General features: G+C 41.5%; 3 protein-coding genes across 3 annotated transcripts; all 3 read left to right on the top strand.

Annotated features, from left to right (window-relative positions):
- Positions 1-661: 661 nt before the first annotated feature.
- On the top strand, positions 662-12,363 carry tnfrsf11a (tumor necrosis factor receptor superfamily, member 11a, NFKB activator; the record flags this gene model as incomplete). The annotated part of the gene is made up of 10 exons (XM_079234569.1): positions 662-736; positions 5,106-5,184; positions 5,614-5,739; positions 6,251-6,397; positions 6,489-6,579; positions 6,990-7,066; positions 7,187-7,294; positions 7,595-7,644; positions 7,879-8,827; positions 11,934-12,363. The coding sequence occupies 10 exons, from the start codon at positions 662-664 to the stop codon at positions 12,215-12,217; spliced, it is 1,986 nt and encodes a 661-aa protein (XP_079090695.1). The 3' UTR covers positions 12,218-12,363.
- A 3,348-nt stretch (positions 12,364-15,711) lies between these two features.
- LOC306750463 (retinol dehydrogenase 12) lies at positions 15,712-19,566 on the top strand. The gene is made up of 7 exons (XM_079233888.1): positions 15,712-15,787; positions 16,195-16,310; positions 16,711-16,866; positions 16,963-17,067; positions 17,592-17,801; positions 18,345-18,537; positions 19,251-19,566. Exons 1-7 carry the CDS (start codon positions 15,774-15,776, stop codon positions 19,351-19,353), a joined length of 897 nt encoding a protein of 298 aa, XP_079090014.1. The 5' UTR covers positions 15,712-15,773; the 3' UTR covers positions 19,354-19,566.
- Positions 19,567-20,382: 816 nt separating this feature from the next.
- Positions 20,383-27,447, top strand: LOC306750799 (retinol dehydrogenase 12; the record flags this gene model as incomplete). The annotated part of the gene is made up of 7 exons (XM_079234273.1): positions 20,383-20,393; positions 20,983-21,098; positions 23,378-23,533; positions 23,811-23,915; positions 26,172-26,381; positions 26,965-27,157; positions 27,348-27,447. 7 exons carry the CDS (start codon positions 20,383-20,385, stop codon positions 27,445-27,447), a joined length of 891 nt encoding a protein of 296 aa, XP_079090399.1.
- Between the last annotated feature and the right edge of the window lie 505 nt (positions 27,448-27,952).

Here is a 27,952-nt window from a genome sequence, read left to right as displayed (position 1 = left end):
CCCTGCTGCCGTGACTATGCTGCCCACTCACCTCTAGAATGACCACATGCCTTTGCTCAAGTGTGTGTGTGTGTGTGTGGTCATCTGTATTGATCTCTTCCATGAGGTCATAATAACATAACTTGTTTGGCCAATCACATGAGAAGTGCTCCTTGGGAAACTTTCAAAATAAGTTGTGCATTTAACATTCAAATTGGTCCTCACAGCAACATGCAGTGACAGTATCTCTAATACCAGTGTGTATGGGTCCAATGATAATCTCCTACATCAGAGAACAATCAGGCACACTTACTTTACCTCCCACATATACGTTCATTCAGAGAAATAGATCTGTGCTCAGAGGTAGAAAAGAAAAGTGGGAGTGAACTTTTTTTGACATACAGTATGGCAACGTGGGAGGAGTTCCCTCCCTCCCTCCCTCAGTCAGCCAGTCCGTTGCTACAAGCTGTTGCATGCAGCTTACTCCACAACGCGTGGGTGATAGCAGAAGGATGAGAAGAAAGGTGGTGACTGCAGCTGCCTAATGAATGAAGGCGCAATAATGCCCTGTGAGATCCCGCGCACAAGAAAAAGAGATTTACTGCGAGTTCATCTGAAGAAGAATTGGATCTTGGCGTTAAGAGTCGTTTGTCTCAAAAGTAGTCTCAATTAACCAGCAGAGATGAGATCGAAAACTTCTACAAGTTGGATAGTCCGAAGCTGGATAACGTGCGTCCTCGTCACCTTTTACGCACAGGTAATAACACACCTATTATATTAAATAGAAGGTTTACAGTTACTTGATAGCACAATTAGGAGTGCATGTAATAGGCAAGAGAGTTGAACATTACTTTATTGTATACTCTGTCTCCTATGCAATACGTTTTAGGACATGGCAATTGACTAAATGCTGAAACTCTTGCGTGAGTAGATGGAGAAGGAGGTGTGGAACAGTAAACCAGAATATGTGTCATCGCATCATATAATTCGTATTAACTGGTCAAAGGGAGAAGGAAGGTGGGGGTGAATTTTGTTACACTGACTGGAAACAGTTGTGTTTGGGTTGAGTCCACCTCGCCTGTTCTGACCGCAAAAACGCCGCTGGCAACTGAGTGCTCTTTCCCCTGAACCAAGCATCCTCTCGCGCGGGCCAAATGGACCATCATGAATCTCATCTCTTCCAGAGGGGAGACTTTCAAAGTGAGAGAAGGGGTGCCACGTTTAACACAGAAATAGCCCTAGGTTTAACAGTCACTGTCGTAAAAGGCTGCAGGCAGTTTACTTTAATACATCATGCAACGCATCATTTTCTTGTTTCCATGTATCTTGACATCATAAGCGCTGCGTAAAGAACCAGCTGTGTCACTGCCACAGTTTAATTTAAGTTTTTTTTTAAGTGAATGGCATGTTGTTGTCTATGCTGTTGTTTAGTCCGGAGCTAACTCTGTCCAGGTGGAAGTAGTTTATAAGATGCGGTCGTAGTGGTGGGACTGCCGGGCACCAGCGACCTGCCACTGCCTGCTGGCCTGTTACCGTAAGTCCGCGTCGCTCCGACTCTGACTGGAACAGACGCTCTTTCTTCCCTGTTTTTCTTCTCTGCTTTTCTCCTCTGCTTCACCGAAATGTATTGCTTGCAAGAGATAGCGGTTCGACAGGGCACTGCTTCTTGTCCATAAATCCAGAGAGGCAAGAAAAATGGTGTCAAATTCAAGCCTCATTTGTTCGAGTAGTGGCAACAAGAGTTTAATAGCTGGAAAAACGAGTCAGTGTGTGGAAGGGAAGACATGTTTTTCATCTATGTTTGAAGGTGACACTGCAAACCTTTGGCTTTGGTTTGTTCTCACCATGGTCTTGCCATTACTGACTCACAGCATCCCCAAAGAATTCCCCTTCATTTTTTGGGTTTTCAACCACTTTATCCAGTCCAAATTCATGTCCAACTGTCTGTGTAACATTAAGCAATCCAAGATTACTTCAAGATGTCGAGAGCTTTAAAAGTCAATGCACTATGAATAAACTGAGGTTTGGTGGATTCATTTATTTGCCTAACCACATGGCTCCTTTACTATTTTTATTAGCAATTCATGCATCTGAGCCTCTTCCATTTGATTATCCAATGGCAATCTCTCACTACCTCTTTCTCAACTCTCCCCATCGAATAGTCAACCAGCAACCCTTCTTCTTTGTAATCATTTAATTGATCAAGAGCTTTTTTCCTAACCCGCTGTAGCTCCATCCATACATCCACCGTCACGTCAGTAATCAGGCTTGAGCAATAACACAACATTGCCTCAGGCGTGCAGATCCAAACTTGGTTTAACTATGCAAACAACAGACACATCCAATTAATGAGGAAAGAAAAGCATTCAGTAGTGTGGGACAGTAGAGCTTTGTGTGGAGACATCGTTAGATTTGAATAGTTTTAACACTTTTAGTATGGAGCTAACACAACCCGTTTGAGCTCTGTCTTCAATCAAAACAATTAGCAGACACTATAGTTTTTGGCGGCATGTTTTGGCCGGCTGTAGTTCAGGGGGATGAGTGGTCGTCCCGCAACCACAAGGTAGCCGGCTCGATCCCCAGTGCCCCCATAGCTTACGTGTCAAAGTGTCCCTGAGCAAGACACTGAACCCCCGGGCGCCTCACAGGGCTGCCCACTGCCCCCCATCCAGGGATGGGTCAAATGCGGAGAAGAATTTCCCCAAGGGGATTAATAAAGTGCATGTTTCTTTTTCCTTTTTCTTTCTAGTTGGGCAGGGACTTATTTTCCAACTGTTTGCAATAGCTGTTCTTCCTTAGAGATTGGGCTGCCTTTGCTGTGCCACTTGATATCCAGCTTTTATTGAAAATCCCAATCAGCCTTCAAGATAAGACATTGCAAACATGTGTTTGATTATTACTCCTGATTTTGCAAGTATGGGAATTCCAAGAATTTGTTTCAATGCCTTTTAATTAGAATGAATCACATTTGCAAATATCGTACTCAGATTCAATCGTGTATCTCACTTTTACATCACCTCGTCATGGATAAGGTGATACGGGATAAAACCACGCTCTGCTTCTCTTGGCTCGATGCCAACGGCTGCCGTGGCCGTTATGCAAATTCTCTTGTATTCTGACTGCTGGTGGAATGCACTCTGCATCACACCCGAGTGTATGTTTGAATCCCAGCAGATAAAGTTAGCTTTGAGGTTGGATATTCTATCTTGACTGTCATCATAACCTATAATCATATAGGGTGGATCAGCTCTTTTCCTCTTACATATATATTTAGTGAGTCGAAACATACTGCCTTGCATAAATGACACCCAATATTTAGATGTGGCGGTACCAAAAATACAATTCCCAGCATTCTTTTGGCTTCCTGTGCACTGTGTTCCAGTTGTATGGATTGACCAACACTGGCGTTTGTGTCTCCACGTCTGTGTCTATCTATTCACCCACCTATAGTACACAAACATGAACCTCTTAGCACAGGAACCGTTCCTACTTGTGTCACTTGTGTCTGCTGCAGCACATGGTCCTTGTTAGCGCTGCAGTCTGAGCTGTGAGCGCTGAGCATCATGATCCCTCTGGTTAGATTTTAAAACGATGACTGGCTGATGTGTGAGAGAATGGAGGTAATTAAATGCCTCTGTGTTCTTGGTGTGCTGTTGAAGCCCGGGGCCGGACAGACAGACACTGAGGCTAAACAGAGTTTAATATGGAGGTGTGAGAAAGAGAGGGAAATAAATAACAACAGAAAGAGGAGGACAATGTTAGAGTCCGATCACATTCGCTTATCTAATCTCATATTATTTTGTCTCTTAAGATTTTAACATGAAACTATTTTTCTTGTAAACTAAGAATGTCATTATTTTGAGGAAGGTTAACATTTGAGTCCAGACAGATGCACTGTTGGAAATAAAAGATAGCCTTTGATGATGAGTATGATGACAGACTGAGTTATGTCGGTCGCCTCTAGAAAAGAGCAGGTTGATCCCATTTCACTTAACTGAACCGCTGCGGCATCAGCATTTCTTTAAAGTACAAATTACAGAATGAATGACTGAATTAGTGTATAATTTCATGGGAAAAATAAGCTTTCAGAAGGGCTGAGTAAGGGAGAAGTAGAAGGTTGATCCAAGGTCAGAGTGCAGTCAGGCATATATGTTGTATTTGTTTTACATTTAAATATAGACACTGTGGCTTTGGCATAGTTGCTGTCATAACAGCCAGATTCTCTAATTCAGCAATGTGGCTCGGAGTTAACCGGCCCCTAATTTAGGTTGGCTGGAGGATGTGTCCAGTATGTGAGAGCCTGCACGGCTTACCTTTGTGGCCTTTCTTTAAATCAGAGTTCCCATTCCCACTGTTAACTTCCATGTTCCTTGCAACTAAAGCGCTGGCACGCCATAGTAATAATATCAAGTATTATCTCAAGTTTGAATAGAATTAATTCACCATTTAGCTTAACTGCTGCCTTAAGATTTGGTTTTGTTCTTACCATTTACTGAATGGGCAAGTTGACCAATTCTGCCAATAACATGGTGAGGGTCTTTTAGCTGCTCACTAGTGGGGATCAGGATAATATATATATATATATATATATATATATATATATATATATATATATATATATATATATATATATATATATATATATATAACTGGAGTGGATTGGATTAAGTTCCAGTTAGTTCTCCTTATGCGACTGGTTGCTATTGGCTTTGGTTTGCTGCTTTGGAGGGTGTGCTGTGCTGTGGTCAGGTGCTTCTGAGAGCATGGAAATAATTCCTGGGCATGTCTTAGAGATATTTAACCATCCTCTTCCTCTCATTACTCACCGCCATCTGAAAATATCACATGTGGATTTGAAAGATGAACTAAAGAAGGAGAAGAATTGGAGTAGAAAAGTGTGGCATGCCTTTAAAAAAAAGCACTGAAGAAAGATCTATGTTTTTGCTCATCTTTAGAAGGAATGATAGTTGAATGAAAAAGAAGATATTGTCTGTCTATTTATATATGTTCTCCAAATAGGTCTTGTTATGTGTTGGTAAAGGATGTACGACTGCTTTGTTTCCTGTGAAAAGCTAAACTTAATCAAAATAACAGAAAACTAATTTTATGTCCTGTTATTTTTTTAGAACGCTGTTTCCAAATCTGTCCAGTGTAATGAAACACATTATTTAAGAGGCTCCAGGTGCTGCAAGAAGTGTCAACCAGGTAATAACACACACACACACACACACACACACACACACACACACACACACACACACACACACACACACACACGGACACAGAAGTAAAACACAAGAAAGTAGCTGGTTTACACAAGGGAAGTAGCATACAATAAAAATAGATTTCCATTCACAAAAATCAAAAGAGGAAGAATGTTTAAAAAAGGAACATCTTGGCCAAAAATGGCTCTGACGTACCATGTGTTTTCACAACCACACACTTTTTGCGTTGACATTTGGTCCACTAGAAGTACTCATTCATTCTAATTTTCTAATTTAATTCCTCTTTTCTCTTCTTCCATTAGGGTTTTTAGTGGTTATGTGATTAAGCATGGGTTGTTAACTCCATCTGTCTTTCTTTATCCCTCTCTCTCATTCTCGCTCACTTTTTTTCCTTCTTCTTTTTGGTTAGGCTTCCGTGTGTTTTCCGACTGCACTGATTCCCAACAGACCATATGTAATAAATGTAATCTGGGTGAATACCAGCCTGGCTGGACTGAAGAGCACCGCTGTCTTCAGCAGAAGCGCTGTGACCCCGGTTAGTACCAGCATCTTAATGAAACATGAAAAGGGTTTTGCTACTAATGCCTTAACAATACAAATGTTAAAATATGATATTCTAGTTTGTATATATTATATCCACTCCTGTTTATTTACATTAGAGAACAAAAACCAAACACCTTTTAATCTAAAGCTCTCCAGTACAACAAAGCCTCATATATTACCACAAGGTTAACACCTCACTCTCCTAACAAAGTTAGGATTAAGTGTTTATTAAAGTATGTATTTATTGTAGTACTATTGTATTGATTCCAGGGTTAAAAACTTTTCTGAACACTAGAGAGAATGTATTTTGATGAACTCCAGCAGTGTCTCTGCGGCTGAGAATGTAAAATTACCAATTTGTGTCTTCATCATTCTTTGTAACAAAGCCAATTCCAAGCTACACAGATAAATAGATCAGCCTGCGGAGTGGAGTTTTAGATGTAACACACATGCTCATTTCTTTCAAGGATTTGCACTAATACACTCTTACCATTGACTAACAGTTAAGGGTTTTACGGAGAGGCCTGAAAACCTTGTGGCAGAGGAGCCGTGCCGCTGCCTCTCCGGCCTCCAATGCTACCCCATCAACTGTGAGTACTGTGAGAAGATACCCACCTGCAGTGCTGGATATGGACTCGAGGTGGACCTCGGTGAGACACGTGAACACAACACACACCTCAAACAATTACAGCAGCTGAGAGTGTCACTGAGAGCAATGCTACAATGTGTTATTCATTCCAGAGTCTACTAATGGAAGGAAGACATGTGCTGCATGTAAGAAGGGCTTCTTCTCGGCTGACAACACTGCAGAACATTGCAAACAATGGACTAAGTGAGTTTAAATGTACACAAACACACACACACACACACACACACACACACAGACAGACACAGGTTTTAGCATGGATTCATGAAGGGAAAATGCAATTGGGTAGTTATCGTATGCCTCACCACCGACCAGCTGTTATGAGTAATACTCACACCACTTCCCCTGGAACCCTGGACCAAATACTAGCTTCCACTGCCGGCCGGATCCGTGATGATGATGATGGTGGAGAGAGGGAGGGCAAATTTTGTTTTTCTCCCCATCTGTTCCTTTTTCTGTAACACTGCAGATTCATCTGTAAAGGCTTTCAGGTTGGCCTGTCAAATGTAGAGGGAAAGAAAAAACAACAACTAGTAAATCCAGTTGTATAAATACTCCCCCTAACTGTGTTTTGGTGATTTCATCCTCTCTTCTAGTTGTAAGGCTGAAGGCCGGAGTGAAACACAGCCGGGCAGCGCTCAGGCTGATGCAGTGTGTGGACCACTTGTCTCTGGTAAGACAGGGAAGACATTGACACATTCACTGCTATTTGTATCAGATATGTATGACTTGTTGTACCTTTTGGCAGACATTATGTAGAGTGGAAAAGCAAGCTCTGAACTCTATCTTGCAGGCGCAGCCCCATCCTGGGTTATAGTGTCCGTGCTGTCAGTCATCACTGTTCTCTGTCTCCTCATCCTGCTCCTCTTCTGCTACAAGGACAAGCTGAAATTACTCTCTGGTAAGTTACAGTCATATTCATCTTGAAGTTCATCTCTAGCTATGATGTTTCAATATTGTTATTTACATGAATTTATGTTTTCAAGGTGTAATACATTGCAGACATCGGTTCAAAAACAGAAATGCATTTACCTACTCAAGTAGTGTGTAAAAGTGACTATGTAACGTCAGACCACATTAAGAATGATCATTTCAGGTGTTCATTAACCTCTTTGCAGTACATCTTCACCAGAAATGACTAAGATGTCTGCCACTGCATTATATTCAGTATTAAGGTAGAATGTGTTGTTTCTTTGTCTAGTAAATCTGCGATCCTGTGTCCAGAATCTGAAGAGGACTAGGATACAACAGGTAAAGTGGAGTTTCATTTTGAACACGATGGAAATACACTGAAGCCAATGTTTTTGCAAGTAATCATAGCTACTTATTAGATTAGATATGATTAAAAGAAACAATCAGGAATAAATCCAGCTCTTATGTCTATTATTACATGGTGTAGGGTCTGGGAAATCACACACTTCTTACTACTCGTGCACAAAATAACAGTAACATACAATGCTCCTTTCTTTGTTTCTGCTGTTCCAGGAGACCTTGGCCCCTCTTTACCACAGTGGAGGAGGATTAGGTGGCCCCAAATACACACCATGTGAGACGACCAAACTCATCTGCCAAGCACCCCACAGCCCCGCCGATGAGCACCCATGCACCTTCCCAACATCCGTTCCCGATGTCAAGGTCTCACTGCCCTTCATGGGGGAAAGGACGGAGGAAGAAGGGACCAAGGGGAAGACAGTGATGGAGGATCAGAGTGAAGGGCCCGGAGAACCGGAGGAAGTGTCAGAAGAAGAGGAGGTTGTGAGTGTGTCTCCTCTTTGGGCAGGTTCTTGTGTGTGTGTCATTCCTGTCCGTGAGCCATTGGAAGTAGGGGAGAATGAGGACTGTAGCCAGGCTGTCAGTGCCGGGACTCCAGGAACCTGCTCATGCAGAGGGTTGGTGGATGGAGATGAAAGTGGGAAAGAAGAGAAAAGTGGGAGTGTAAAGGCAGACGGTAATGGAGAAAATGGTGATGGAAACCCAGAAAAGATAGTTTTGTCCAATAGTCAGACAGGCGTTGCATCTATTGCCCCGCTTTCTCCTCCACTCCTCCACATCTCCTCCGTCATCCCTCCATCCAGTCCACTTCCTGAACTCTGCCTGCCGCTGTCTCAAACTCAGATGAGACCAGAGTTCAAACCTCACTTGACTGACAGGTCACTGGTAAAGCAGGAGGAATTGTACAGACTGGCAAGCACAGACTCCACCTCTACGGAGAACGGTACAACCTCTGCGATGACCTCGGTCAGCCCCTTGACGACTTCCTCATCTGTTGGAGATCTCTACCTGGACAAGCGCCCTGAGGCCTCGAGCCCGGAGCACGGCCAGGCACTTTCCTGGAGGGATAGCAAGGGAATCAAACTCTCTTCTGGAGAGTTAGATCTTGAGTGTTCACCTGAGAGCCTCCACAGTCAGCTGACTGAACCAACTCTTACCTCCGGTAAGTAAAAATGTAACACTTGCATGGTTTAGAATGCTTTCAAAAAGTCACAGTATAGTATGCCATCAAAGGGTATTAGTGTAGCATGTCTTAAGAAAATCATGAAAAGATGTAGTATAAAATATCAATGTATTATGTTTCAAAAACGTCATAGTACGCCATGAACAAATAATACTAAGCGATAACAAGTATTTATATGACATGCCCTAAAAAGTCATACTATAGTTTAAAAATAGTATGATATGAAAACAGTCATAAAGTCATAGTACAGTATGTCATACAAATTCATCCAATAATAAGTCTTTAAAAAGTCATGAGTCATAGTGTAGTATGTCATAAAAAGGAATACAAAATGAATAGTACATTATTACATAAAGAATGCATCATATATTATGCCATTAAAAAGCCATACAAACTACTAGTCATAAACAAGTCATACTTTAGTATGCCATACAATTGAATAGTATAGTGTCATAAAAAGTATAGTGTCATAAAAAGTCAAAATATCAAAATATCGACTTATTATTGCATAATTATGCAAAGTCAATCTCATAATTAGAAAATTGTGATTTAGTAGCTCATAATCTTGACTTTTATTATCACCGAATTTTTCCCAATTTCTTTCTGTGGTAGAAATGGGCTTTTATACGTCTGTTGATTCCCAGAAAGTCAAGCTATTTTTTATTTTTTTACTCTCCTGGGGCATAAAAAAGATGCTGTAGAAATAGATATATTTCCTGAATATTTTAGCTATGACCACTCAACAATGTCAATGCAAAGTGAATGCACCATGGTTGTGTGCTCGATATTGGCTCATTACAAAGACTGCTGGACCACAGTTGTGTTTGCCAGGTGGATTCTTAGTTCTTTGTTTATGTAAGCAGTCGCCACCGCTGTATGGCCACAGTGTCATTCCCATACGTGATTTGAAATGCTACCCAGAAGGCGACCAAGAACAACACAAAGAAATTCATGTTGGTTTTAATGGAAAGTTTTACCGTCACGTGGTTGAACTTGTATTGTTCTCGTAGAGACCTTTACACACTGCCAAAAAGAAAAATCTCTGGAAAACATATTTATGTATTGTGCCTCAAACACTGAGTGGTTATGGTTAGATCTAAAAGTCGTATCATCAAAACGGTCTGATCAGTTCTGGGGTATTATTAGGCGAACATTTTGGTTTCAGCATTTGAATACAGAATTTGTGTGATTGTTTCCAAGAAATACATCTTATGAAAGACAGTATTGATAGCTTGACCCCGGATTTAGAAGGACCACACAGAAAGTAGGAATGAGATATCTGTGTTTGATGAGCTAGTGAACCACCAGAACCACACTCTAACATACTGTGTGTGTGTGTGTGTGTGTGTGTGTGTGTGTGTGTGTGTGTGTGTGTGTGTCAGTCTGAACTATGCCATCTACAAAGCTCCTGTTTACCCAGAGTTCCATAGGGTTGCGCAAAGTGACCACAGCTTTAATTGAAGCAAGATGTGCGCAGCTTGAGTAATACTTTTATAACTCTGCCCACCCAACAAAAAAACACACACAGACACACAAAAAGTTTTTTTGACTCTCACTGATGACTTGGTTCTTTAATTACACCCTGGCTGGCCAGAACACCATTTCCCATAATGCAGTAATCACAGGTGAATAAATGGGTTCCCTGCATGCAATCTATTTCTAAGTGTGAGGCATTTTTTCCCATTTTAGTTGTCTTATATCGTTCACACATAGATGCTAAACAGTATACAACATCAGTCATGTGTTGGACTCTCAGCAGCTTAATGTTTGGGGTTTAAATGCATTTGTTTAAGGAGATATTAACAGTAGTAATGACCCAGATATATTTCACTGCTAGAGGAATTAAACTGGCAGCTGTCCAGGTAAAATGAGCAAGATTTGGCAGAGAACTGTGTACAATTGTGGTTTTCGTTGAGAATGAGCTGGAGAGGGGTACACAAGTTCAACTTTAGTCTTTGGTTTAAAAACCCTGTCAGCACACAATTGTTGGGCATCCAGAAAAAATCCGCTTGACAGAAGAACTCAAGCAGATTCCACAGAGCTTTGTTTTCAAAGTTGTGGTGAATTGACATAGTTTTGAGCTCGACCTCTCAGACTGATATTCCAGGAAAGGCTCTCAGATGGGAAACACGGAGACACACTTACTGTGATTGGGTTTGTCTGCCTTTGCAATGTGTGTGTGTGTGTGTGTGTGTGTGTGTGTGTGTGTGTGTGTGTGTGTGTGTGTGTGTGCACATGTGTGAACTGGCATGAGCTGTGAGTCAGTGAGGGTCGGCTTGTCTTGTCGGCTGGAAACTCAGACAGGAGGCTGGATAAAATAGGAACCAGAGGCTTATTGTGGCGAAAGATGGCTTACAAAACAAAAACGTGCATTTTATTTCCTTATTCACCTGGTTGGCTGAAATCCATATATAAACAGTACATGAACAATAGTAGATCAGTGTAAGTTTGTACGTTTCTTCTTGAAAAACGTGCACAGTACTGGATGAAATAAAGGTTAGAAAGAGTTGAACATCATTATTTTTGCATTTATTCAGCCATGTCTGTAAAACCTTAAACCCAAAAGAGTTGTTTTCAGAGGTCTGGAGCTTCTCACGCTAACAACTGCTGAAACAAATAAGGCAGAAAGGATATGATATGGCGGTATACGTAGCTGTGGCCTCTCTGTGGTCATCCTGCATGGTCATTACGCCCACTGTCCATTTGTCATCTGAGGTTAGCCAAGATATAGTCCCTTCTTCACTGACATCACGCATAGGGAAAGCTCTATCTGAATGTGTGTGGGGGCGAAATTGGAAGGCCATGTCTTGCACAAGTGTACCCTATATACACACAATTTCCCAATAAGGTGTCAATCTACCCATCATTTTTCTGAGTGGGAGATGTTGATTTATTTGTCATGAAACCATGGCTTTTGTCACACCAGCCCACACTAGAAAAAATGTATGTACCAGGCCAATTTGATCCATAAATAGTGTCCCATCTCTTATCCCTTCATCACTCTTATGCCTATATGTTTTCTACTTCTATATGTTTTCTACTCACAATCCCTTCTTTTTCTCCTTCCCACGTTTTTCCCGTACAGGTCAGGTGTCTGGGAGCCACAACACCACCTTCATCTCCAGCGGTCAGGTGATGAACTTCAGCGGCGATGTCATAGTCGTCTATGTTAGCCAGACGTCTCTCGGTAGTGAAGGGGCGGGTCAGGATGATGCCTTCGGGAGCCCTGTTCAGGAAGAGGCCAATGAGACGGCCCCGTTTTTCCAGAGCAGAATGAGGCAGCAAGGGGACTCCATCAGTCAAAGCACCTTGCAAGACGAGACACTGCCAATGCAGGAAGTGATGGAGGAGCGGCCGCCGGGGAAGTGAAAAGGGACTACTGGCTGTTTGTTTGTCAGAAGACGAAGTCTAAGAACATTATTGATCTCCTATACAGCCAAGTACCCACAGACTGTGCTACATCTTTCCATCAGGACAGTACAGTGATCATCTCAGTGACAATCAGTTAGACAATGTAAAAATTACCTCCGATCATTTCTGTTGGTTACTTCACCTTAAATGTCTCCGCTCCCAATTACATGAAAGAAAGCCTGAATAAATATGTTAACCATCCCTTCTTTCTGTCCAAGAAGAAAGAAAGAAAAGGCTTTTATTTCAAATGGAGCGGAGCAGAGAGCAACTTTTAGGGACGTGGAGCTATCGATCTATTCCTACATCATTGATTCGGACACATTTCACACATTAGTCACTGAATCTTGCCTCAGGCATCTCCAAAGTGCCTTTATTCATTTTCCATTGGAAGGCTTCATGCTTTTTCAAATGGAAACTCCCTCCTTTCCAGACAAAGATGGGGAATTTTGTTGGGAATAAGTTGCGGAACTGAGGCTCCGACTGGAAGAACATCATGCTTTTATTGTTGTATGGAAATTGCAGCTGGGTCCTGCTATAACAGCGTTTGTGCATTTTATCATTTCCCACCTTCCACCATTGGCTGACCCAGGTTGAAGTCTGTGCACTCCTGTTTTTAATGGTTTTAAATTTGATATTTGCATGATTTCAAGAGTGTCCTTGCAAAACAAAATATCCACCATGTGGAAATAATTGTGTTTGCTCTCACAAAATCAAGCCATTAAAGTAAATATTTTTATGTGAGAAATTCAATCTACAAGCTACATTACTATCTGGCATTTCACTGAGTGAATGTTCCTTTTTTAGGGTTACAAGGTTTGACAAAAGCTAATTTACAGTAAAGAGACACATCCAGTTTTGGTACGATGCTTATTTATCCCATATTTAGATTTTTTTTTTAATTCTCTACTTATTGCACCACAAGTGCAGTGTGTGTCTAAGAAAAAAAAATGCTATGCATTTGATAAGCTATTTTATTACATGGTTTGTTTTGTTTCATTATGTTTTTAATGCGCAAGCCTTCATGAAGAAAAGTAAAATGTCAGCCTGTTTATATTTTAATTAATTTGACAAAGTAGATTGTTTATGTATTATTTCAGGAGATATGTGATCAATGTCTGTATATATTTCAAAAGAAAAGGATGTATATGTGAATCAAGAATGAACATTCTCTTTGTGCTTATTCTCATTTGATTTGAGATGTGGATGTGTTAAGTGGCGCCATTAACAGCAGGCCAAACGCACACGTCGGAGTTATACGGGACTGTTTGATTACAACCTCGCCATGTGTTTTCAGCCATACGATTATTATGTACATATCAATCAAACCTTTTGCAATGAATGACTGAAAGAATATTTTGATTGAAATTAAATACGTCTGCATCTAATCCTCCCAGGGTTGGCTGCTTTCCTACATTCTGTGGTTTCTCTCTGTCAACTTTCCTATCCTGGTTTTGACAAATTACAATGAACGAGTCATTCCTCCCCTCAAGACGATCTACAATCTTTGCGAAGCAATGCTAATTAGACATGTGGCGAGGCCTCTGTGTCTTTGTGCCCGTGTGGACAGACAGGCAGGCAGACAGGCAGGCAGACAGACAGGCAGAAGACAGACAGGCAGACAGACAGACAGACAGACAGACAGGAAGGCAGACAGACAGACAGACAGGCAGGCAGGCAGACAGACATGCAGACAGACAGACAGGCAGGCAGACAGGCAGGCAGGCAGGAAGGCAGGCAAACAGGAAGACAGACAGGCAGGCAGACAGACAGACAGACAGGCAGACAGACAGACAGACAGGAAGACAGACAGGCAGGCAGACAGACAGGCAGACAGGCAGACAGGCAGGCAGACAGACAGGCAGACAGACAGACAGACAGACAGACAGGCAGGCAGACAGACAGGCAGACAGACAGACAGACAGACAGAAGACAGACAGGCAGGCAGACAGACAGACAGGCAGACAGACAGACAGACAGGCAGAAGACAGACAGACAGACAGGCAGGCAGGCAGGAAGGCAGGCAAACAGGAAGACAGGCAGACAGGCAGGCAGGCAGACAGACAGACAGACAGACAGGCAGAAGACAGACAGACAGACAGACAGACAGGCAGGCAGGCAGGCAGGCAGGCAGGCAGACAGGCAGACAGGCAGCCTTTCATCAGGCCTGTGGATGGCGAGCAGCTGTGAGGGGAAACCAAGACCAGCCAGCGTCACAGAGAGACCACATGAGAGGAACTGGCAGCACTCATTTAGGCCTGGTTTGGGTCAGCAGGAGTATGTTTATATGTGTGTGTAAGTGTGTGTAAGTGTGCATCTCGTCTCGGCCTATTTTATGGTTGTTTGCGAAAACAGGAAATTATGACTAGCTTTCACATGGTTTACATGAGACTCGGCGGCCGGGCAAACACAGAACCTGACTAGATTTAAATGATTTTTTCTTCTTTTTCTCAGCCTTCCATGTGTGAGAAAACAGTCCCTCTTTTGACTGAAGACGTGTAGGAAGTCCTTAACCACTGTTTGTTGCTACAGTCTGCCCCCTAGTGGTGACTGGAAGTCAGAATGACAAAAAGACAAGAAATCATCAATCAAGTATACAAAAAAATCGTGACTTTGAAAAGAAGGGCGAGGCAAGCAATGGCTTTGTTTATCACATTTTATGAAGCATTTCCTACATTGATAAGATATGGTCTCTGGTGTTATTAATGCATTACCAATACAAACCATTTATTACACACACACACACACACACACACACACACACACACACACACACACACACACACACACACACACACACACACACACACAACATTTCATTCATTTTGAAATGCTAATTAAAATATCAGCACCTGAAGAAGGGGGAAATCAAGGATCACATAAGCTGTCATGGTCACCTCAATCAGCAGTTAGAATAACATGCTCACATTCAGGTGATAATGTAGACCTTCCTGTGGAAAGCACCAGAAAATCCACAGTGGTCTAATGCTGACAGGATCACGTGTATGTCCAGGTTTTCAATTTCACCTGAAATGACTTACTTAGGATTTATTTCACCAATGGTCATTTGTCATTCAGCGGATGCAGTTTTTTGTTACCTCACAGGTCATGATTGTGCATGCAGGACATATGAGGAGCTTAAAAGGTCGACTCAAATCAGACCACCAGAAAGAATTTGCAAGATTTTATGCAAGATTTTATGCTGTAACTAAATACACAATAGTTCTCTGTGACTCAGGCTTCTTGAAATATAGCAGCACAGCCCATGTGATTGCTCACCAGGAACCCCATTAAAGGTTCTGACGAATTGATTTGTCAAACTTTTAAAAAGTCATAAGACTTTTGTGTACTTACCCAATGCACTCCTAATTATATGAAACAAGGCTGCCATTTACCCTCTGTGTCATTTATCTGTCGCACTATCATTCACATCTCTGGAGTCTTGGGACAACATCGTCGGAAAGGAAACGTTTTCATTTTGGAGGTATAACACCATTTTGTGTCACCAACTACAGAAATGCAAGCAATCAGGTAAGAAACTTCTCATATCAGAAGATAAACAGGATTCACAAAAAATATATTTTTGCTAATTAAATCAATTTAACCCAATTGAAATGGGTGGAGATGTTGCTTCAGGTCAGTCCAGACAGACACTGGACATGAAGTTGCCAAATCTGCTCAAAGTCTCTGACTTTTAACTTAATTTTGTCAGATGATCGATGTTTATGGCATTCGTTTTGCCTTAGTTGGTAAACCACCTTGTAATTTGATCACTGTAAGTATAAACAATGTGTCACATAAACAATCATTTATACCCTCTATGTGTCTTACAATTTTTTGTATTATTATCTTGATTGTAAAAATTGGTTATAACTGTACTGTTTGGTATCAGGATCTTCCTTAATTTATCATTAATACTTTCATGCCCAACTCCTCAGGTCTCTAATTATTCCCGAGTGGTCCTCAGATGTGCGACTGGAAGGGAAGACCGCTATAATAACGGGGGCCAATGTTGGAATAGGAAAAGAGACAGCGAAAGACCTGGCAGGCAGAGGCAAGCAAGCAGAACCGCACATTTAAAGACAGACAAATGAGTACCATGATGACTGCAGGCTTTTTCTATTATTCTCTCTTGCTGTGTGACTGAGAGTGCCTGTGTGGAAAATGTTTACAGTTTAACAAGCATGCAAGTATAACAAATCTAACGAGGGGGCTCAAGCATTAAACTGCCAAATTACATGAAATAAATAATGCTCACAAACAATTAAATACAGTTCAAAACATGTGAGGCCGGAGCAGAGAACTGGAATCACAACTTGTGGTTGCCATTTATAGATCTATCAACGCTGAGACATGTTTCAAAGAAAGCTCAATGTCACCCTACTTTGTTCAAATTTCGACATGAACGTACGGGCCAGCACACAGTCACCATTAAGATGTGTCAATCTCCGTAGGTGTTCGGGTGATTTTGGCGTGCAGAGACATGGCAAAAGGGGAGCAAGCTGCTCGTGACATCATGAGGGAGGTAAAGGGAGCCAAAGTAGTCGCCAGGCAACTGGATCTGGCCGACACCAAATCTATCTGCCAGTTTGCTGAGAATTTCTACAACAGTGGGTGGCACGCACGCATGCACGCACGCACACACACAACTGGAACACAGTTTTTCATAGACTGTAATGATTGTAACATATATTTTGTTTTTCCAGATGAGAAGGCTCTTCACTTTCTGATCAACAATGCAGGTGTGGCTATGTGCCCTTACGACACCACGGTGGACGGATATGAGATGCAGTTTGGAGTCAATCACTTGGGTATTTTTTTAAGTATATATATTTAAGTATATATATCTTGTCGCAAACATTGTCTGTATTTTATGTCTGTATTTTAGTCTTTAGAAATGTGTTTTTTTGGATCTATTTGCACTTTATTATCTGCATTCACTTCATTTGTTGGACAAGAGAGAAACGTTTTTTCAATTCCTCTGTATGTTTGGTACATGTCGAGAAATTTACTTTGAAACAAAAGGTGCTAAAGCAAATGAGATTAAAACGTAGAGGAAATACACCAGTTTTGGGGAAATTGTCTGTGTGTTGGTAGGCAGGTTTGTTGAAATCTACAAACTTTTTTGTTAAGCAATGAAGTATCATCAACCAGTTCATTTCGTTGCTCGGTTTCCATTACTCAATTGATGACCAGAGAGCCAATCTCTAAATCATTTGTGTATTGTTTTCTATCTCCCCAACTTTCTTTTCTCGCTCATTCTGCGTCTGATTTCCCTCCCGCTGCAAACTCCTCTTTTTGTCTCTCTACTTCCACCCGATTGTTCCCTCTTCAGGTCATTTCTTCTTGACCTTTCTGTTACTGGACTTGCTGAAGCACTCGGCCCCATCCCGGGTCATCAACTTGTCCTCGATAGCTCACACTATGGGAAAGATCCAGTTTGATGACCTGAGCAGTGAGAAAGACTACCACCCCGTCAGGGCCTACGCACAGAGCAAGCTGGCCAACATCCTGTTTACCAGAGAGCTGTCCAAAAGGATTGAGGGTAGGGTGTGTGCGTGCGTGTGTGACAGAGAGAGAGGGCAACATTAAGCACCATGTATGTTTGTCGATCTATCTGTGGCTGTCTGTCTCTTAACCGTGCGGAAAAAATGGATCTCCATCTCACGCCAGTGTGAGAGTCTCATGCCTCAACCACAGCTGCTCTGGGCAAGAAACAGAGCTGGAGAAACTTGTTTATAAGAACACACTGGTCTAAGGGAATGAATTACTGCACCGACCACACCTTGTTTGTGAAGAATGACTTTGTAAATGCATTAGCGTTATTATAATGATGAATGTCTTTTGTCCATATGTAAAGCTTAGAGTTAACATAGCAAGATTCTGATATCAAGCTCACGTGTTTATCATTACGTCCTTGCACCATGTCATTTGTGTCTGACTACGATTAGGTTGTTTTTTAAGGTAATCTTCATTTTAGGTTGACCAAAATACTACAGTGGGATAGAAAGTGGGTTTTGGAAAGGGTTCATCCACATCAACCCATTTGAAATAAATTCTGTCCCTAAATGCATCCCTTCGGTAACAGCTCAAGGCGTGATGGCTTACTCTGTGGACCCCGGCATGGTGAACACTGAGATCACGAGGCACCTGGGGAGCCCTCTCGTGAGCATATCCAAGACGATATCTTTCATGCTCAAGACCCCAGCAGAGGGAGCCTACACCACCATCTACTGTGCCGTCACTCCTGAGCACGAGATGGTCACCGGAGGCTATTACAAGTCAGTGTGAAATTGTGTTACTATCAAGCTATACTTGAGATAGATCAATTCAGCCTAAACAAGCCACTTATTACGACTCCTAAGAGGTGAAAGCAGACATCAGGCAGCCTCACAACTCACAAACACATTCGTTGATGATGCATAATGTTCAATATTGTAGTTGTCATTAACATATTTAGTCAAAACTTTAACAGTGTTTCCTGGATTTGTGGGTCAGCAGGAACCTTTGCAGAACTACTGCACACACCACCGAAAGCCTTATTAAAAGTATGTCAATCAGCTCTATGACAGCTAGCTAAAAGCAATCACAGCCACCAATAGGCCATACGCTGAACGTACAAAATGTAGTTTTCTCATAGGATTTCCCTCCTTAATTATGTAACAGTTACAATGGGCCCTTTTCACAGCAGCCAATTTGAAAAGCCATACTGGAGGAAACACAGGTGTAATTGATCCAATTAATTCGGGTGCCATTCGATTTAGTGTCACAGCCATCCCAGTGATCCAGCAGGCACTATACCAGGACCCCAGCCATCCTAAATGAAACAGGGCTGTCATTAATGTAATTAATTACACGCGTGTTTACCCTGCAATGGCATGTCAAAATGGTTGCCATGTGAAAAGGAGGATTAGATGAAGAGAAGGGTGTTTAAACAGGTATTTTAAAACTTCAAGCGCTGAAAGATGTCCTGACTGTCTTTCCTTTTCTGCAGGGACTGTGCCAGTGCAGAGACCTCCAGGGCCGGTCAGGACGATGGCACTGCCTTAAAGCTGTGGGCTGTGAGCTGCCAACTGCTCGGCATCCGCTGGAGATGAAGCTCCATCTAAACATGCTCTCCTTCATGCTATAAGCCTCTATACACGAGCACATAGTGTTACACTTAAATATCATGCTGAGGCCAGATTTACTGAGCAGAGACACTCATACAAGCCTAATCTGTTTGATTGGTAAAACTCAAGTAATGAAGGCTGAGAATGCTAATAGATTGGAGAAAGCAATGTTCATAATAAAAAATGATCACTGGTATTCAAAACTGACAATTGTTCTTGTGTGTTTTGTTTGAATCATCAAGCTATAGCAGTGGTTCTCAACCTTTTTTCAGTGGAAATATTTTTTCAGGCAAGTAACCCCTAACCAGTGCAAATACTTTTGGGTTGAAAGAAATATGTAATACACAGCACTGTGTCATCAGTGCCTGATTAAATATGGAATATATACAAGTCAGTCTATGAACATACATTCATATTTCATTGAATATTTATGAAATAACTATAACTGTAAATAACGATTTTTTTAATGGATGCAGATTTTTTTTTTTTTACAAATCTCACGTACCATCATTTGAGAACCAGCACTAAGCTATATAATGTCAGCATGCAGCTGAAGCTTATTCTCAAGCTTCACTGTTGCTTCGGGAACTCCTCTTCTTCTGAGTGAGCTATTAAATATCTAACACGATTATACGTGGGTCGTTTTGGGGTGGGGACTGTTTTTTGTTTTGCACTTTCTCGAAGCTTGCTGGTGTCACGTACAGCAGTGGTGGGAAGAAGAAAAAGAAGAGAAAAAACGACTAAATCTTTTGACAGAATATATTCCCTCCCGCTCTCTCGTGACAGCGCAGTCGGTAACCCGAGTCCCTCTGTCAGCGGCCGGCTGTTTCCACAGCCCACTACTTGCTCGTCAATTACGCGTCAGCTCGCTCCTGATTGGTGCAGCCGTGTTATTGTCACGAAGAAACGCGGCGGGGTGGGGAAAGATGACACGATGGGAGGACTGGATTCGGGAGGTAAATTCATTTCTTGCTGAAGTGGTTCACTGGTCCTGAGGTGGGAAGCTGTTGCAGAATGTACTGCAGGTAGGAAAAAGAAACGCATGTTTGGTTGGTGGCTTTGTTAATAGCAGGGACGTTAAGGTCATTAGATTTCACCGTGCCCGCAGGTTTTTATGATTAAACATCTGTTAAATGTGTAATGTGTGTCGATCCAGACCGTATACGTCTTTGCCTGTACGTTATTAGTATTCATTAGCCATTAGTAAATGAAAAAACAGTTGAAGGAAGCAGTCTGGTTGTGTTTTGCTCCTGTGAAACTGTTAGTGAGTTTACACTGAATGTCTTTCTTTTATTCTTATGGGAGTATACAAGCCAGGTGTTTTGATATCATAATCATAATCAGGGGATGTAAATACAGATGGCCTAAACAGGATTTAGAAAAACATACATGTGTTTTTAATCCTCAGTTTATGGACCATGTTTAGCATGCATGATTTTCCTGTGAACAGTCACTTCACTTCCCTCCACTTCACTTTTATGGAAAATTCCACAAAGGATCAAGTTTCTGAATGACTGTGTGACAAAGTAGATTACAGACAGCCATAGCAGCAGCGGGGGTAGGAAATAGTATGTATTATCCTGAAGGTTTCTGTGATTGCTGTGTGTTGTTCAGGAGTGTGTGCTGTTACCGCTGGTCATCTGAGGAGAGGTTAGATGGGAAAACAGTCATCATCACCGGCGCCAACACTGGTATTGGAAAAGAAACGGCCAGGGACCTGGCAAGAAGAGGTAGCCTACAACTCAGTCGTGTCTGTCTCTCCCCATCTGCTTCAGTCTATTTCTGGCTTGCTCACATTAATGTGTACCTGCTTCTCTGGATGTTATCTTCCATTTTCACTGACTACCAAACTGTGATTTACACATTCCACTCTTTCCCCTGGAATTAAGTACCTCTAATGCTTTGGGTTGTTTAAAGCTATACAGCGTGATCTTTGACTGGTGCCCTCGGTCCTCCGACCTCCACCATAGAATCAGGTTTAATCCTACTTGTGTGAATATCCAAAGTGCTTGTGCTGTTTATGTGTTGGTGGGACTATAAGGCTGTATCAAGTGATTTTGTGACCTTAGAATACCCTTACTATTTGCATATTCCAAGACCGAAATGAGGAGCAGATGGAAAAGAGGTTTCCAAATTGAACTTCTTGCTTAACACTTCACCAATCCAAATGAATGAGAAATAGCAGTGATGGAAGACAGACGATGCATTAAGGGGACAGAGGGAGCATTGTGAGGGTCTGCTCCCCTCCGGAGCCAGACAGGAAACAAAGAGAGATTGGAGTGTGCACCCAGCAGTGCACACACACACGCACACACGCACACACATTGAGTAATTAAAAAGTGGTTCTGCATATGTGATTTTGTTTCTTACATTTGTTTGCACTTGGAAGACTCTGCATGGCATCTCCCTCTTTTTTGTTGTTTAAATCTCCGCTGTGCATTCATGTGAATTCATCTGACTGTTTTATTTCTAACCAATAATCTTATTTTTGTACATTAATGCATGTTTATATATTTTTGAAGTGGAATGAAATGAAGATGAACACTGAGTGTGAGAAAAAAACTGAATGACAAAAGAAAGATTGGACAAAAAGAATCATGAGTGCCAGAGGAAAATAATAATACTGTGGTCTTTGCTTTTGGAGAATTCCCTGTCAAATTACTGGATAATTCTTCAGTAAATTGGATTATACAATGACAGTATGACAACATGATTAGATTTGTGAGGATTCATAACAAAAGGTGGGTCCTTGGGGTACTCTATCAGGGCAAGCAGACCACATCCCAACCTTTCTAATCCGTTATGTATTATTCATTCATCATGTAGACAAAGTCAATGTATATATTATTGAATCTGAATATAAAGCATATGATCAGGTTTGACTTAAGTCATTCCTTATTACATATACTGGACATTATTAAGCCTCAATAACCCGTAGTATCATCTGCTGGGTGATCTTTAACTTGACTCAGCATAACCTTCCATTCTCACATTTGTTTACTATTTAATTTAATTGAGTGAACTTGGCTACCAGGGAAACTAGGGAACAATTGGGTTCTCCGACATGGGAACAGCAAGGGGGAACAAAGACGTTGTGATGGGATACAGACGCTACGCTCCAACTGATTAATGGCTCTCCTCTTCCATAATTGGTGGGCACAGCAGCTATTTTGTGTGTGATTGTGTGGTGGGGGAGTTGTCTTTCTATTTGTTAGTTTGTGTGGGCATACATGCATGCATGTTTGTGGGTGACAGTATGTGAGTGTGTGTGTGTGTGTGTGTGTGCCCTCAAAGCTCCTTTTCTCTGCTCATTAAGAGGAATGCCACGTCATTTGCGTCAGAGGCGAATGAGAATGACACAGTTGAGAGGGTCTTGTGTTCATGTGAGTGGAGCACCTGGCTAAATGAGATGCTGAATGAGAGGTTGGAAAACCTTCGAGGATAATCTCAAAGTACAGATTCCCGTACTTCTCCCTCGATTGACGTAGTTATCTTTGTGTGCATGCAAATGAGTAATGCTTTTGTAGATTGGAAACTTTTCAGCATTTAAGCCAGATGTGTGTAGAATATTTGCCTTAATATAACAAGTCAAGTTTATATTGAGGCATTAGTTTATATTGAGGCAACACAGTCCTGCCATGGCCCCTGGCCACATGACATCTATTGCTTCTGTCCATCCGGGGAGAGGGATCCTCCTCTGTTGCTCTCCCTCAGGTTCCTTCCCCTTTTTTCCCTGTGAAAGGGTTTTTACTATCTTTTATTAGGGGAGTTTTTCCTGTTCCGATGTGAGGTCCCGGGACAGGGATGTTATGTGTAGAGATTGTAAAGCCCTCCGAGGCAAACTTGTATTTGTGATGTTGGGCTATATAAAATAAACTGAATTGAACAGTGTGCTGTAAAAATGACAGTGATTTTTTTCATTTTCAGACTGCGGAGCTACAGTCGTGTGGAATGGGGAGAACATTATGCTCATAAGTTGAATAAGTGACCTTGGCCCTTGTTTCATCAGGCGCACGCATCATCATGGCGTGCAGAGACCTGGAGAGGGCAGAGGAGGCCCGAACGGACATTTTGGAAGACACAGGAAATGAGAATGTGGTTATCAGGAAACTGGATCTCTCTGACACCAAGTCCATTAGAGTGTTTGCTGCACTCATCTACAAAGGTAGGAAACTGACCACAGATATATTCACAAATGGCATGGTTTTCTTCCTGTCCACATGTCTGTGAGCAAGAGAGAGACTTTGAATAACACTTGATTGTGCTTTGCATAGCAGCTTAAGAGTCATTGATGCACGTGGGTTAGCAAGAGGCAAACTGTACAAGTGCTAAATGCAGTCCACCAAATATCACTTGTATCTATGCCACTTATATGGTACTCATGGGAAACTATGACTAACTCTCTCCCTTTTCCTTTTGTGTTTGTGCTCGGATCTATTCAGAGGAGAAACAAGTGAATATCCTGATAAACAATGCAGGCGTCATGATGTGTCCCTACTCCAAGACTGTTGACGGGTTTGAATTGCAGTTGGGTGTCAATCATTTGGGTAAGTCATAGTGGAAGGCATCAAATTCAGGCAAGTGGTTTAGTTGGCGGTGGTGTCTAACAGCGAGATAAAAAAGCAAGCGACGGCTCAGTCTTGTTAATTATAAACAAGTTGACAGTCAAATCTTTGAGTCAGAGGGATAGGAGGGCTTTTCCTGCTGAAGAAGGTTACAACTATTTTAACCCATATTAGGTTGTATTAGCAAAGTCCTTGAACACAACCAAGGTGGCAAAGGTCAGCCACGAAAATTAATCAGAGTTGCTGTTTTTCTCAAGCTGTCAGTGTTTTCCCTGTATTGAATCATGCCTTCCTTCCAAATTATCTTTGCCTCGCTGGTATTTTTGTCACAGGCTGACAGCGAGAAGAACAGTCTGTGCTCGAACATGGCCACCCACATGCATATGCCAACACATATGAAGAGACACACGCATATGTATGTGCACATATATAAATACATACCTTAGCATCCACATTCAACATCCTTTACATGTGTACTTTAGTTATCAATAAACTCTGGTTAGGTCAACAGGAAAAAAACAGGAAAAAGAGAACAATAGTAAGGAAAGCAAACATTCTTCGGGCAGTGGCATTGTGTATGTGTACCCTGAACAGAATTCAGCTTTTGCAAACTTTTCCCAGTTTTAGTATGTATACAGAACAAGAGCATACATTTTTTTTATTTCAACATTTGTGAGGACATAGTTCTGAGGAGGATTTTTTAATCAATCACTTCCATTTGAATCATTTCCTTACGTTCTGGTGGAATATGCATCAATTTATGTTGGAAATGTCTTTATTTATGTGAAGGAAAACAAAAGTCAGGCGACTAGTGACAATCCAAAATGTGAGAATATAATGGAATATAATGCAGTAATACTCTCAGGCATTCTGCATTGCTTTCAGATATTTATTGTCATGTATCAACTATTTGCAATTACTGTTATCCCTGATGTTTAACACATGTAGGCATGATTTACTCTCCCATTTTCCTTTGTGTCTTTTGTTTGGGGAATTAACCTCTTTAATGTGCATATGACTTCTATTCACGTCAATGATGAATTAATTCAGTGGTCCCCAAACAGTTTCAGCTTTTGTTGATAAGAATATAGTCAAGAACCATAATGACTATGGTATGCCATTCAATGACATATCATACAAATACTTTATTATGGCACACTGAACTATGATTCTTTGATTGCATACTATACTATGACTTTTTAATACAATACTACACTTTTAATTATAGCGGTTCTCCATAAATAGAAGTCCTCTGCTACTTTTTTATGTTTCAAACAAATTCCCATGTTCTAAATATTTAAAGGGCGTGTGCTCTGTTTCCTGCCCAAGATCCGTGCTCATGATAAAGTAAATCGTTGACCACATACAACTTTCCTGAGATTACCTGAACTTCTGACTTGCAAAACATGGTAATTTCCATTCTTACAGTTTACGATGAGGCTGCAAGAATAACAAATGTAGGCTAAACGTTAACTAGAAGGCAAAGAGATGAAGTGTTTACACTTATTGTACATGACGAGCGTCACTATACACGTTGTTTACGTCAGGGTAGCTATTAAGCTTATTATCAACAACATACGAGCTGCTGTATGTTGATAATGCAAAACAACCAATTGTGATTGCGGCATCACATGGAATCACAAGAACATCACATAGTAAAGTTTCAGCAATAAAAAAAAAAATACAATGTCCGCCCGTAAACTGGAATAGTGAGTGAGTGAGCTCATGGCAAGTGGCTGCAAGAAAGAGAGTCTTACAAGGAGGGACAAAGACCACCCTGCAGGGGAAAGAGACCGGGAGACACCCGGGCTCTTCGTGTCATGATAGCAACAGCACTGTGGAAATAAAATCCCGTCAGTGTTAGTGATAAAGAATATTGCTTCCATTTAAAAGATGTGTTTAAAATACACTTCACATTAAAGGGCACTTCAAAATCACAACACAAGCCAAAAAAAACAGAGAAACACAAGAAAGCCACCAACAGTATGAGGAGTCCAGATAGCATCTAGTTAGCACAGTCAGTGGTGGTAGAGTTATATTACCGCTAGAGCAGCTCCAACTTTCTCTTTAAAGCCTTTCTTAATTAAAAAAAAGGGGATGTTTAGGGTGTTTTATGATTTTCCAAATCGTTGTGATTTTGTCTGGCAGTGCGAGAAGAAAAATCCACCACACACAGTGTGGTGTGGTCTGTTTGGGTATAGCAGAGGAAAATAGTGTGCGTCTCATGACTTTTTGCAGGTCATTTCCTGTTGACTTACCTGCTGCTGGACCTCATCAAGCGCTCTGCTCCCTCCCGTATTGTCGTTGTGGCATCGGTGGCCCACACTTGGACTGGAATTCGACTCGATGACATCAACAGTGAGAGGAGCTACGATACCATGAAGGCCTACGGGCAGAGCAAACTGGCGAACGTCCTCTTTGCGCGCTCACTTGCCAAACGGTTACGAGGTGAGGTGGTGCAAGCATATAAGCACACATCACAAGGGCTGGAAGAAAGAAATAATGAGTTAATTACACATTTGGTTTGACATTTGATTGACAGAGTTCTGTTGTAGCCATGATATATACTTGTACACAATTATGCTAACACATGAGCATTCACATGTGTACGGTCTTGCTGAGAGACTTAAAAAGACTCATGAAGTTTTACTTGGAAAAACTACTTTCTATTTTGTAGTGGGTGGAGAGCGGAATAGCCGTCACAGTTGTTGCTGAGAAAGGTGAATCAGAAAGTAGCATTGTATCTAGCTTTACATAAGAACAGACTGACATAAGCAAGTCCAAACTTGCCATCACTTGCACAGTAATTGTTTTTTCTCATTCGGAGGAAGTGCAGCAATGACATATGATTTTAATCAACATAAAAAAAAATAACATTTTAAAAAGTAGAAAGAAGCATATTTTGCAAAGAAATTGTATGCAAAATCATATGAGTGTGCAAATGACAATAACGTTGACATAATTGTTTGCATGTGTAAACATGGCATTATGCGTGTAGGTGAGTGTGACTGTGTCTGTGTACGTGTTGCAGGCACAGGGGTGAGCGTGTTCTCTCTGCACCCGGGGGTGGTGCAGTCTGACCTGTGGAGACACCAGCACCAATGTATCCAGGTGGCAGTGAAGATCTTCAGGATTTTCACCAAGACAACACTGGAGGGAGCACAGACCACCATCTACTGTGCTGTGGAGCCAGGCCTGGACAGCCAGAGTGGAGGGTACTTCAGGTACACTCAGCACTTCAACAAACCTACAATTGATTATACAAGAGCTTTCAGAGTTCAGACGTAATGTTGCACAGTATTACTACCTGCTGACTAACAAAAGGGTATTATGTTTGTAGCTGGGGTTTAACATGTTGTATTCTTGTATGAGAAACAAACACAGTGTGTAATGGTCATTCTCTGGTCTGGGCAGTGACTGCGCTCCTGCAAGGTGCTCAAGGGCGGCTTCTGATGAAGACTTGGATCAAAAACTGTGGGAGATCAGCTGTACTATGCTGGGCATCACCTGGTAGTGAACAGTTTTAAATGAACGGCGCAGTGAAAGGACATTGTATGCTATGTCACCTGTTAAAGAGCACTTTTACACACTTTTATAGGCATTACTGTTACTGATGTAAAACCGGTTCTTTTTATAACTCAAAGTACAGAACAGTTCAAAAGTCGGAGTTCTTTTATTTTGGATAAATATCAAAAAGACAATTTTTGTCAAATTGTATTCATCAAATGCATGACAAAACTGTCTTTTTACTGTACTTTCACTGACCCATGTGGGCATTTTTTGTTTCGACAGTGTTGTATCTTGAGTGCAGTTGCTGCTTTATCCTGTTAGTTTGTAAAGATGTTAAAAGGTGTTAGCCAGCATGGTCTTGATTTGGATGAAATGTATTCTATACATCCCATTCCACTGTGGTGGCATGATAGTTTTAGGCACTGATGAAAACAATTTAGCTCAAATTTTCTCCCAAATCCCTTTTTTTCAAAGTAACATTTGAAAGAAATACTGTACATCGGCGCACA

The sequence above is a fragment of the Taurulus bubalis genome (genome assembly GCF_910589615.1).
Source record: "Taurulus bubalis genome assembly, chromosome: 18".
NCBI classification, from domain to species: domain Eukaryota; kingdom Metazoa; phylum Chordata; class Actinopteri; order Perciformes; family Cottidae; genus Taurulus; species Taurulus bubalis.
This window is presented reverse-complemented; position numbering and strand designations above follow the sequence as displayed.

Bases quoted from the DNA above. Each gene is read 5' to 3' on its own strand.
- LOC306750463 (XM_079233888.1), top strand. The intron at 16,311-16,710 runs GCAAGCAAGCAG...CAATCTCCGTAG, and splicing joins GAAAGACCTGGCAGGCAGAG to GTGTTCGGGTGATTTTGGCG. The intron at 16,867-16,962 runs GTGGGTGGCACG...TTGTTTTTCCAG, and splicing joins TGCTGAGAATTTCTACAACA to ATGAGAAGGCTCTTCACTTT.